General features: G+C 39.6%; 2 protein-coding genes across 5 annotated transcripts; one reads left to right on the top strand and one right to left on the bottom strand.

Moving 5' to 3' along the window:
- Positions 1-201: 201 nt before the first annotated feature.
- On the top strand, positions 202-10,442 carry olfml3b (olfactomedin-like 3b). Of its 4 annotated transcripts, none has more exons than XM_058055877.1 (6): positions 202-693; positions 1,964-2,249; positions 3,764-4,855; positions 6,669-6,771; positions 6,890-7,075; positions 8,575-10,442. In XM_058055877.1, exons 1-3 carry the CDS (start codon positions 592-594, stop codon positions 4,549-4,551), a joined length of 1,176 nt encoding a protein of 391 aa, XP_057911860.1. In that variant the 5' UTR covers positions 202-591; the 3' UTR covers positions 4,552-4,855; positions 6,669-6,771; positions 6,890-7,075; positions 8,575-10,442. The 4 variants fall into 4 exon arrangements, with proteins under 4 accessions (XP_057911860.1, XP_057911859.1, XP_057911861.1 ...); XM_058055876.1 differs by having other exon boundaries at positions 6,890-7,240; XM_058055878.1 differs by having other exon boundaries at positions 3,764-4,872; positions 6,890-7,240.
- Positions 6,146-11,008, bottom strand: cdk2 (cyclin dependent kinase 2). Its single transcript, XM_058055889.1, has 7 exons — positions 10,551-11,008; positions 8,985-9,062; positions 8,790-8,910; positions 8,552-8,722; positions 8,361-8,462; positions 6,860-7,063; positions 6,146-6,769 (listed from the first exon to the last, which is right to left on the bottom strand). Exons 1-7 carry the CDS (start codon positions 10,664-10,666, stop codon positions 6,665-6,667), a joined length of 897 nt encoding a protein of 298 aa, XP_057911872.1. The 5' UTR covers positions 10,667-11,008; the 3' UTR covers positions 6,146-6,664.
- Positions 11,009-13,426: the final 2,418 nt, after the last annotated feature.

Below are 13,426 nucleotides of genomic sequence, written 5' to 3'. Positions count from 1 at the left end.
ATAACTATATTGACCTTTATTTGTTTGGTAAGATACTTTACAAGACAAAATCAGTCACCAGTATCTTAAAGGTCATTTCCATCTTTGTATCCATCTACAATATTTGTCCAAATTTGAACTAAAACAAATTTTTGTTTGGTAAATTGTCATAGCTGCATCACTTTAAGTCGCTGGAGTATGTGAGTTACGGGAAGAAAAGCTCTGTGAGCTTTGGTTTGTATGTATTAATCTCCAAAACGTCTTTTTTAGTAGCGATAAAATACAGTTTTAAGTTCAGGTCAATATGGTAATATAGAAATAATCATAATTTTTTAACGTTTATTTTTTTTTTTTGAGTTCTAAATTTTTTAGATACATTTGAACATCTTGCTTCAACCACGTAGCTTCCTGGTTCCTGTGTGAGTCATCAGGTAGACGCCATATAGACTAAATAAGAAGGACAGGCCGACGCCGCCTCCCATTTCAACCAGATGTTCCCGGCTCCTCCCAGTCAGCTCAGCTGGCTCCTCGGACATTCCAGCCCACCTCTGGGAATCTGCTGGCTCCTCCAAGTTTCTCACCAGTCTAAGAAACGACAGAGGAGGAGACACGATGAGAAGACTCGTAGTCCTGATTAGCGTGATGTGCTTCGCGAGCGCTCAGCACCATCAAGCCCTGATTGACTACTTGGAGCGGCGGCTGCTCGCCATTGAGGTAAGGCTCTCACCTCTCGTTTTACAGTTGAGCTCTGGGTTCCATTGGGATACTTCCAGGAATAGGCAATGGAATGCAGATGTGGGTAAATCCTGGGGAAAATATGGAAAAAGTCGACTCTCTCCAATTATGCTCCATTTATACGTGTACTTTTGACGTAGGAGGAATTTAAGATGAAGGTAAGATGAACTGAAAACGGCTTGTCGACAGTACTTTGTATTACTACAGTATTACTATGTCAATATTGTTCTTTCAAGTCGTGGCTGTTTATTTGAACCTGTTGAGAAAATTACTTTTTTTTTCATCTCTACTGGGAGCTCAGTTTTCCGAAGCTCCTCAATTTTAGTGTTTTTCTTCGGAATCAAAACTTCATTTCATTCATTCATTTTCTACCGCTTATCCTCACAAGGGTCGCAGGCATGCTGGAGCCTATCCCAGCTGTCTTCTACACCCTGGACTGGTGGCCAGCCAATCACAGGGCACATATAGACAAACAACCATTCACACTCACATTCATACCTATGGACAATTTGGAGTCGCTAATTAACCTAGCATGTTTTTGGAATGTGGGAGGAAACCGGAGTACCCGGAGAAAACCCACGCATGCACGGGGAGAACATGCAAACTCCACACAGAGATGGCCGAGGGTGGAATTGAACCCTGGTCTCCTAGCTGTGAGGTCTGCACGCTAACCACTCGACTGCTGTGCCACCCTATATAATATTCATTATACATAATATATATAACAGAGAGTGTTTTAATCATTTAAAAAAGGATAACTCTTATACATATACGTAACTAAATAAAACTAAACTAAATCAAAACCTCACATCTTGTGGTGTCCATAGTACCCGGAGAAAACCCACGCATGCACGGGGAGAACATGCAAACTCCACACAGAGATGGCCGAGGGTGGAATTGAACCCTGGTCTGCGCACTAACCACTCGATCGCGGTGCAGCCCTTAAAACTTCACTTGTCATTTAGAATTATTTTTGAATTGATTCATCCATGGCTGCACGGTGGTTGAGCGGTTAGCGCACAGGCCTCACAGCTAGGAGACCTGAGTTCAATTCCACCCTGGGCCATCTCTATGTGGAGTTTGCATGTTCTCCCCGTGCATGCGTGGGTTTTCTCCGGGTACTATGGACACCACAACATGTGAAGTTTTGATTTATTTTAGTTTTATTTAGTTATGTATATGTATAAGAGTTATCCTTTTTAAAATGTATATTTTATATATCCAACCTGTCCATGAAAAACCACTACAGGACCGCATCTCCCTGTGGCATGAACAAGCCATCCGCTATGCCTCAGAGCTGCGGGATCTCAAACAACAGATGGTTTCCCAGCTGGAGAACTTGGACAAAGAAAAAGAGACGCTCCGCGTGAACCTGGACAGCATGGGAACGAGAGTGGACCGGGTGGAGCGAGAACTGGATTACCTGGAGACCCAGAATGGGGCTCAGCCTTGTGTGGATGTGGATGACAAGCTGATAGAGCAGCAGGTGACACAAGTGCAGGAGAAACAGAAGACAAAGTACTTCAAAGTCACTGGTGAGGTTTTACTGCTTCCTGTTTTTGTTTACTGTTAGTTGATATAAATGTAGTAGTTGGAGTTTACAACTTGTAGTTTTCTGTTATTAGTTTACAACAGGAAAAAAAGCATCTGCAATATGATAAACGCAACAAAAATAATTTGTTGTTTATGGAGAGAAAAAATATTTTCAGAGGATAAATACATAAATGAATTTGTGGAGTGCAATCCCAAAGCCCATTTTTTGGGAAAATATTTTTGGAAAAAAAATGATTGTTTTGTGAAAATCATGTTTTCTTACTAAAATTAAAATTTGTTTTTTACAGAATTTTTCTGGAGAAAAAAATATTTTCAGAGAATAAATACATAAATGAATTTGTGGGGTGAAATCCCAAAGCCCATTTTTTTGGAAAAAAATGATTGTTTTGTGAAAATCATGTTTTCTTACTAAAATTAAAATTAGCGTTTTTTACAGACTTTTTCTGGAGAAAAAAATATTTTCAGAGAATAAATACATAAATTAATTTGTGGAGTGCAATCCCAAAGCCCATTTTTTGGGAAAATATTTTTGAAAAAAAAAAAGATTGTTTTGTGAAAATCATGTTTTCTTACTAAATTAAAATTTGCGTTTTTTTACAGAATTTTTCTGGAGAAAAAAATATTTTCAGAGAATAAATACATAAATGAATTTCTGGAGTGAAATCCCAAACCCCATTTTTGGGGAAAATAATTTTGAAAAAAAAAAAAGATTGTTTTGTGAAAATCATGTTTTCTTACTAAAATTAAAATTTGCGTTTTTTACAGACTTTTTCTGGAGAAAAAAATATTTTCATAGAATAAATACATAAATTAATTTGTAGAGTGAAATCCCAAAGCCCATTTTTGGGGAAAATCATTTTGGAAAAAAAAATGATTGTTTTGTGAAAATCATGTTTTTTTTACTAAAATTAAAATTAGCGTTTTTTACAGACTTTGTCTGGAGAAAAAAATCTTTTCAGAAAATAAATACATAATTAATTTGTAGAGTGAAATCCCAAAGCCCATTTTTGGGGAAAATATTTTTGAAAAAAAATTGATTGTTTTGTGAAAATCATGTTTTCTTACTAAAATTAAAATTAGCGTTATATCTCTTCCTCTGCTGTTTTTTTTAACTCGCTAGCAACCTTTGAGATAATTTTTTTTTTTAGTATTTTTTTAAGTATTCTGATCTCGAGGCATCAGTAATGACACATAAGATTAATATGACATGACATGACATGACATTCCCTAAAAACTGCCTGTACTCATCCATGGCATGACAGACATGATAGAGTGAAAACAAGTGTGGAAGTGGTACATTTTTGGCTTCTTATTTTGCCTTTCTTTGCCACTTTGTCTGAAAACATTTCTTAACGGGATAGTTTGGACTTTTGGGCATGACGTTGTGTGACCAGAACTGGGCTCCCGTGGTCACCGTTCATATCCGTTTTCTTTAAGCTAGCATCCTATTTAGCCGTGGCCGTTTCTTGTAACTCGATTGTGTTTCTCCTGTTAGATTGCAGCGACATGATCTCCACCATAAAGGCCATGAAGATCTTGAAGCGAGTGGGAGGGTCAAAGGGCATGTGGACCAGAGACACCGGCGGCGGGTCCGGGAAGGTCTTCATCTTCAACGGGACCGATAAAGACACCATATTTGAGTTTTCCACCGTGCAAGATTTCACTCGCTCGCAGGGGCTATCCGAGTCCAGGCAGCTGAAAATTCCCAAGACCTGGACTGGAACCGGTCATGTGGTCTACAATAATCACGCTTATGTCATCACGCAAGCGGACGAGGCGGTGACGCTGGTTAAATATGACTTAAGAAACAAGTCCGTGGCTGATAGCGTGGTGTTCCCGGTCCAGGACCAGGTCCCGGTTTATAACCTGAGTCCTGAGACGGTCGTGGACTTGGCCGTGGACGAGGAAGGCCTGTGGGCCATTTACGCGACCCATCAGACGGAGAAACACATCTCTCTAGCTAAACTCGACGCCATCTCGCTGACTATTGAGCAAACGTGGGACACAAACTGTCCGAGAGAGAACGCGGAAGCGGCTTTCGTCATCTGCGGGACGCTTTACGTGGTTTACAACACCAAGCAACCCGGACGCTCACGTGTGCAGTGCTTATTTGACATCAACGATACCGTCAGCGGTGATGACGCGCCGCTGCTTTACTTCCCCAAACGCTACGGCGCTCACGCCAGTCTCAAGTACAACCCGCTAGAGCGGCTGCTCTACGCTTGGGATGACGGCTACCAGATTCTCTACAAACTCGTCATGAAGAAGAAACTTGAGGTTTAACACATCGAGTACCTTAAAAAATCAATTTTGGTAGCTATGAAGTACCGTAAATTCCGCACTATAAGCCGCTACTTTTTCCCCAAACTTAAAACTAACCCTGCGACTTATTCAGTGATGCGGCCAATTGATGTAATTTTTCTAACGGCCGCTAGGGGCTCTCGAGTAGAAAAGGTAAGATTAAGACCGGTGGAATATATGCGTCGAGGAAGACTGCAACTTCTTGTTTTGTGCATAAATGGACGATGACTTTGATGGCGTCAGTTCAAAGGAGGAAGATGAAGACGGCATACCGTGATTTTTACCAGTATGTTCTTTTTACCAGTATGTTCTTTTTACCAGTATGTTCTTTTTACCAGACCTGTTATACTGTGTTGCTATTGTGTTGCTAGCGTGTTGTTACCATGTTGCTACCGTTTTACCGCCGCGTCACAGGCACCGTTTGTGAAGAAAGTTATATTATTATTATTGTTAAGTTATATTATTAAAACTCTCTCTGTGTACCGTCTTTCTTGGTAAATATATTTACATGTTTTAATGTGCGGCTTGTGTATGTACAAAATCGGTTTTCCTCTAAAAATATTTAGTCTGTGAGGCTTATAATCAGGTTGCGCTCTATAGTCTGGTAATTACGGTAGTTGTGAGAACCTACTGGCCATCTTATGTGTTTTTGTCCTTTTTTTTAAATTATGAATTTATTATTTCACTTTTAGAGACATTTGTTGCTTTGTTCTCGAACTTGGCCTCACTAACTCCTTAAGTCCTGGTTGCAATGGACCCTGCAGAGTGTAAATAGCCGCAAGCACTTCCTCTGCATCCAAATTTCCGCTGCTCTTACGTGACTACTTTGTTTTGTCTGTTTGTGATTATAGCTCATTATGGGAAAAGCCCAGCTAGTTTATACATAATCTAGTTATAATTAAATATGTCTTAAGTCCCCTTTGTATGTATGTTACATGAAATCACATGTAACAGCAGTGCTTCAAAACAAAGACAAACGTACATTTAATCGGTATTTTTATTTTTAGCAGGCTAGCTCAAAGCTACATAAGTTTGCATTGATTTGAATGGCATCTGCTAGCTGGCTAGCACTCTCATGTTTCCCTCGTCATACTTAGTGGACCTGCTTGAACCACTTGTGAACAGGTTAGGTGTTTTTCACTAAATAAAGCAAATTATAATTATTAACATTTTGTCAATTGTGCATATTAAGTGTGTAGTAAATTTAGGCTCAATGAATAAAGTGCTTGTTAAGTTTAACGCAAAAATGCTCGATAATTATTTTTCTATTGAAGCAAATTGGCGACATCTAGTGGCCAAAAGATGAAATACTGACTGAAAATATTGTCCGACAGAAAGTAGGGATAACTTTTTTTTTTAAAGATAATCATGTATGAACATATCTGAAATTGTACTGAAGTATATTATTATTAATAGTATTGAGTGATACAGTACTTATATTTTCATCAAGTTTGTATATCTTGATATTTATATACACTTTGTAGACAGCTATGAGTTTCAAATCCAGCAAAATGAATGACACAAAATATTTTTACCAAATAACAACATTTTTTAAAAAAGGAACCATTAAGACTGATATAAACAAGTTTATTTTTTCCAACTGTCAATAACAAGCAGCCATGTTAAAACGCTTCATTAGGGGAGAATAAAATTGAGAGTAAGAAAATTGCCACACACAAAAAAAGTGTAAAATCTGAATACAATGCAAACATTGCAACTTTAACAGTGTATGTACAAAGATGAGGAATAAAATATATTTTTTTATAGTTTCACCGAGTTCTTTCACTGCGAAACTGGAAAGACCAATAAAAAGTTGATATTTGCACTATCCCGAAAAATGTTAGCAATGATTTTTTATCTAAGTTTGGAGGCTCTAAAGCCAACATGCTATTTAAATAACAAGGGTTTGCTTCCTAAACTAGAAGAAATCTGTGAAGGCTTGTACAAAACAGTCGTTAGTACTAACAAAGCACGATCTAAGTTGTTTTTTTACATATGGCATAACCTTCAGATACCAAACATCCCCTAATATGCCACCAACTCAGGCCACTTACTGCTTATTAAGAATTTGAAGCTAATTATTTCTCCCTGCAATTCAGATTCTCAGATGAGGAAGCGGCATGGTGACATCACGGAAGAATCGATGGACCAGGGCGTTTTTGGCGGATAACCTTTTGTTCGGGTCGTAGTGCAGCATTTCCTGTAAAGAGAATATTGCACTGCAATTAGATCCAACCAATACAAATATTATATAATATAAATACAGTAAATGAAAATGAAATGTTCTCACTCCGAGTAACTCTCTACCGTCCTCATCCAGGAGAGGAACCACTTTGGAGAGATCCTGGCGGGCCCACTTGGGGAACGACGGTTTGTAGTCCGGCATGGATGTAACTCCCGGCCACGTGGCTTCATCGGGGGTGCCCAGGGTGCGGAAGATTCGGAATAGCTGGTCAATCTCGGAGTCGCCAGGGAAGAGCGCCCGTCTGGTGATCTGAAGAAGACGGTATTTTCTTACTGGCCTTACTCGGCTATTCTGTATCTTTCTCCAGGACATGCGTCAATCAACCAGGAGTAAATGGAGGGCGGTTGGGAGACATCCACTTAACCACATTACTATTTGGCTGGTTCAGCAGTCGAGGCCAAGGGGAGTGGGACAGCAGACGTTTATGTAAGCTTACTTTAATGGCAGTGGAGGGAAAAAACCAAGCGAGGGTCAACTCCATGATTATTTTAAAGCTGGCAAATATGCTCGGAAAATCTGACGGAAAGACGGAAAGTGAAAATTCCCATACAATGGAAAAGTTAGCAAAGTTAGCAAAGTTAGCAACGTGCGCACGGCTACCGTTTCTTTAATCCCCTGTGAGGAAAATAACTTGTTTTTTTGAATATGACCTTTAAAGCGATTCTCTTTGAATGTTCTGATCTCCTGTTTCGATGCTAGTGTTGTATTGCGTAGAATGCCTAGAATGGCTGTTGCCATAGCAACTTAATAGACCTGATGAAACTACCTCAGACTGAATAAACAACGCCTCTGTTTGTTGCATCCAAGCCGCACGGTGGACAAGTGGTTATGATGTAGGCCACACAGTCAGGAAGAACAGGGTTTGATTCCGCGCTTTGGCGTCTGTGTGGAGTTTGCATGTTCATAACCTAAAATATGCATGCTAGGTTAATCGGTTGGCAGCTTGATGAACAGGCGATGTCAATGGATTACTCTTTTGAACGCATATTGTTTTGACAAGAACCGAACCTCACGGAACCAAGTGGGGGGGGGTTAGTCGCTAACAAACTAATGAACATGAACTACGATGCGGATGTCATACAACGTCATGTCAAAAAAATTCTCACAAGCGATACGGCTGCACGGTGTCGAGTGGTTAGCGCGCACAACCTCACAACTAAGAGACCCGAGTTCAATCCCATCCTCGGCTATCTCTGTGTGGAGTGTGCATGTGTGGGTTTTCTCCAGGTATTCCGGCTTATATTGGAGTCTATACACAACATACACATTTTGGTTCAAGAGATAGGGAAGACCTGGGTTTGATTCCCTGCTCGACCATCTCTGTGTGGAGTTTGCATGTTCTCCCCGTGCATGCGTGGGTTTTCTCCAGGTATTACGGTTTCCTCCCACATTCCAAAAACATGCTAGGTTAATTAGCGATTCCAAATTGTCCATAGGTATGACTGTGAGTGTGAATGGTTGTTTGTCTATATGTGCCCTGTGATTGGCTGGCCACCGGTCCAGGGTGTAGAAGACGGCTGGGATAGGCTCCAGCGAGGATAATTACCATTTCAGCAAAGATGCATCCCAGACTCCAGATGTCAACAGCTGTGGAGTAAAATTTGCAGCCTAGCAGGATCTCAGGTGCTCGGTACCATAATGTCACCACCTGACAAACAAAGCAAAACTTAGTCAAATTAAAAAAAAAATAGTCGTATACGTTTGAAACCTAAACCTAACCATACATCCCCGACTCACCTCGTGTGTGTACGTACGCACAGGCACGCCAAACGCTCTTGCCAGACCAAAATCCGCCAACTTGATCTCCCCCTGGGCGTTGATGAGAAGGTTCTGAGGCTTCAGGTCCCGGTGAAGAACCCTGTGGGAGTGGCAGAACGCCAAGCCCTGCAGCAGCTGGAAGAGGTAACTCTGCGGATGGATGAAATGTCAATATTTTTCGTCACAACCAAGTCGATGTGATTACCCGACGATTTACCTTAATGAGAGGAAGAGGGATTCCGGTGACCGTGGAGGAGTCCATGAACTTCTTTAGATCCTGATTAAGGAACTCAAAAACAAGGTATAGCTTGTTTTCTGTGTGGATGACATCGTGTAACCTTTAAAGAAAAAAAGCGTTAGGAGACTTTCGATTAAAACACTCAAACAAGAATACGACAAACTTTGAACTTACTTGACAATATTTGGATGGCTGAGCTCTTTAAGGAGCGAAATCTCTCGAATGGCGGTGCTTGGAACACCCTCGGTTTCCCTGAATAGAAAATATTCTATCAATATTATGTACTACAAGGAACTGTAATAAACACCTTGGTATACTGCAGTGTAGTTCAATATTTTATATTATTTTTAATATAGCAGTTTTACTGCATCTTAGTACATGTTATAGGTGTACCTAATGTTGCGAGAACAAAAATGAATGAAGCAACTGTTTACAATATTCTCAAATTGTGGTAGTAGTACTACTGGTGGTACACAGAAAACTCCAGATTATAGATGTTTATATCACAATTAATTCATGAATTATTTAACTGTGTTGTGTATGTATTTAATGCGTTGGACTTTTTGACTTGAACTACAGAAATTAATTCAAATTTGTATTGTATTGTGTACCTTAAACTATATTAGGAAAGCAGGAAGTGAACAAAATGTCATTGTATTGTGTGCCTTAAACTATATTAGGAAAGCAGGAAGTGAACAATTACATTTTACATGTAATTATTGTAAGATTCAGCCCCCCCCCCCCCAACATGTTGCTGGTTCAATCCTCATCAACTGATTCCAACATTCAGTCTCCATTTTTTTTTATTTCCAGCATTTCAATTTCCAAGGTTTCCATGGTTTCCAACAATACAGGGTGACATGGTTCAGTCCAAAAAAAAAAAGGCTCAGTCCATGTAATCAGTCTTCATTTTTACATGCCAAATTCCGTCTTTTTTTGTTGTTGTCCACTATTCCCACTTTTATCAACCGTTTAAACCATTCCAACATCAAAATATTCCGCTCCTTCAGGATAAGTAGGCTTATCTTATCAGGACGTCTATCCCCATTGGTGGAAATTAATTGTACGTTTAACATTACATGTATATTGTATGGTCATATCACCTCGTATTTTTGGTACGTGACAAAAATCAAATAAAAAAAACTTCAACTATATTAGGAAAGCAGGAAGTAAACAAATGTAACAGTCGACAAATTACTGCATTTTTTTTTACTAACATAAATATTTTTTGCACCTTTGCAATAGGTGACTTAAGGAAATGGTACATAAGCATCAACTTGTGATCGTAACTTCGGTACGTGACAAAAATAAAATAAAAAAATTTGGAAAAAACTTAAACTATATTATGAAAGCAGGAAGTGAACAAATGTAACAGTTACTGATTGTAAAAGTACCATATGGAGGGGTAGGATTTAATAAATGTTGCTTCTTCCTACTCCTTTTGGACATGTGGAACTGTGAACTGATTATGGGATGCATTCAATTGTAATCTGATGCATGTTCAAATGAAATTAAACCATTACTATTGTGACTTTATTCATGTATTTCAATGTAATAATAATAATAAAGAGTGTTAGTACTATAGAGTCAAATAATGCAGAATTAAACACCTTAATCTGGTCCCACTGTCATGTCCCCACCAGTAACCCCCCCCCCATCACATAAAGCCAAAGCCGGGCAGGGCGACCTCCAGGGCCCCGGAGGTGCCACGGTGCTCCCCGCCGACAGCAGCTGACTTACGTGTCCAATCTGATCTTCTTCAGAGCGACAGTTTCTCCGGTGCTCTTGTTCTTGGCCTTGTACACCACCCCGTAAGTACCCTCTCCTATCTTCTCGACTTTCTGGAACGACTCCATGGGAGTGGAGAGCCTCGACCGACCGGCGCCTGGAGGCTAAAGCTAGCAAAGCTTCGTCTTTGTGTCCGAGCTAACCACGAGAGCGCGCGGGGACATTCATTCACCGAAAGTGCTGCTTCTTGTCGAGGCTCATCCGCTGGCTCCACACAACCGCTGGAGGACTATAGTCAGCGTTAAAACATTAACTCGGTTAAAAAAAGGATATCTGGAGGGGCCTTATGGGGGGTAAATGTTAGTTTGACCCAAATAGTGTTAGTATCATGAGTCAATTCGACTTAGTTGTTGTCGTCCTGTGAAAAACACAACTAACACAGCGACGTTTCCCGCGTTACTCTCCGAGGCGCGCGATTTATAATTCCAAACAACCCGTTTCCTACACAAGGGCGGTGCTTCCGTGTCTTGTAATAACTTATCCGGTAACGTTTTTCGTGTAATAACACAAAATGAAAATGTAATTAATTTATATTTTAATATATTGCCTTTTAAGTTTAAAATGTTGGCGTTAGTTGCCGTAAGTTGAACCACACACACGAGCTCAAAAAGTGTCGTAGGATCAAAATCAAACGGCTACCTTTCTCATAGGTCACGTGATCCGGTGACGTTTTACGTAATGTAATCAGTTCATAGCAGAGATGGGCAATACTGTACATTTTGTATCGAACCGATACCGATGCTTAGTTTAGCTGGTTATTTTTCAAGCTCTTTGAATTATTTTGTGATTATTTCCTTTTATTTGACACAATCACAATAAAACTAGGTTATATAGGTTATATAGGAAAAAAAAATAACAATATTGAATACAAGAAGATACAGTAATGTGAAAAATATCAACAAAATAATAAAAGTATTTAATTACTCCCTTCTTTTTATTATATACACTTGTTTGAGCAAAATAAAAAATAAGTAAAAACAAAAGCATAAACTAGTTTCATCCCCAAGCCCCCCTGTGTACAAGGTTTTTTCCCTGGGTTTATAAATAATATAGCAATATATTAATATATACAATATGTTTGACTTACACAGCAAAAAAAAAACACACATTATTATATGTGTGCTCATTCAAAGTATTAAATTCATGTGACCATTGTTATATGATTTCCAACACGAAAAACACATTTTCCCACAGAATCCGCTCCATTGACCGCATCTATTGACAGCCAATCAAGTTTAAGAACAAACAAGGGTGTGGCTTACATTTCTGTGAGCGCCAAACTCCTGGAAAGTGGTAGAAAGTTATTTACATGAATTTATCTTGGACGTCTTCACAAGTTTATTTGTTGTTCTACTGGTTTGCACCGACTAAATCCTGAATACAATTCAAAATTCATTCAATGTGTTTGTCAAATGTGTTAAAAATGGCGTTGTATTTTATGAATTTCAAGCCTAGTCATTTGGGACTTGACTCGACTTATGACTTTGTGACTTGTGACTTGCAAAACACTTGTGGACAATCTTTTTTTTACTTGTGCTAAGTCAGATACAGATTATTATTATTATAAAATATACACTACAATAGGGCGGCACGGCGGTCTAGTGGTTAGCGCGCACAGCGCCTCACAGCTAGGAGACCAGGGTTCAATTCCACCCTCGGCCATCTCTGTGTGGAGTTTGCATGTTCTCCCCGTGCATGCGTGGGTTTTCTCCGGGTACTCCGGTTTCCTCCCACATTCCAAAAACATGCTAGGTTAATTAGCGACTCCAAATTGTCCATAGGTATGAATGTGAGTGTGAATGGTTGTTTGTCTATATGTGCCCTGTGATTGGCTGGCCACCAGTCCAGGGTGTACCCCGCCTCTCGCCCGAAGACAGCTGGGATAGGCTCCAGCACCCCCACGACCCTTGTGAGGAAAAGCAGTAGAAAATGAATGAATGAACAGTACAATAGTCTGGCATACATGATTTTCATGTGTTTTCAATCATAGAGTGTTTTATTAAACTTGAGAAACTTCTCAAATAGACTTAATAATCTCAGTATAAAGACTATATTCTAAACATTCAAATATATACAATGGCATTCTCGGAATTGGTATTTTTCTCAACTCGTACATTGGTCTTCAGTGTACTACCCCTGACATACATAAATGTACATATTTCCCTGGAAAGTCCAGAGGACCTCATTGCCGCCTAGTAGTGGTATGTGCAGTCAGGTGCTGTGAGCCGAGGATTTGTTCCTTCCCGGACTCCCCCCCCCCCCCTGTTAGCGCATGAGGGGTCACATGCAGTGTTGCCTCAGAGTCTGGCTCGCTAACATGAGACTTTTGAGAATGAGAAGCTTTGAGGAACCACCAATCCCTTTCATCTTCTACTAGAGTTCTGTGATTTAAAAGTATGTGCATAATCCAAATATGACGGGGGTGTCTAAACTTTTACCCCCCCGAGGGCCACAGACAGAAAAATTCAGGATGCAACAGTAATGGTAATGGTAATGGTAATGGTTTTATTTCATTTGAACATGCATCAGATTACAATTGAATGCATCACATAATCAGTTCACAGTTCCACATGTCCAAAAGGAGTAGGAAGAAGCAAAGCTTATTAAATCCTACCCCTCCATCTGGTACTTTTACAATCAGTAACTGTTACATTTGTTCACTTCCTGCTTTCCTAATATAGTTTAAGTTTTTTTGTTTTTTATTTTAATTTTGTCATGTACCAAAGTATCAGTAACTGTTACATTTGTTCACTTCCTGCTTTCCTAATATAGTTTAATTTTTTTTTTGTTGTTTTTTATTTTAATTTTGTCATGTACCAAAGTGTCAG

This window comes from Doryrhamphus excisus, chromosome 18, assembly GCF_030265055.1.
Source record: "Doryrhamphus excisus isolate RoL2022-K1 chromosome 18, RoL_Dexc_1.0, whole genome shotgun sequence".
In the NCBI taxonomy this organism is placed as follows: Eukaryota; Metazoa; Chordata; class Actinopteri; order Syngnathiformes; family Syngnathidae; genus Doryrhamphus; species Doryrhamphus excisus.
Note: the sequence above shows the minus strand (reverse complement) of the source record. Positions and strands in the feature narration are given on the sequence as shown.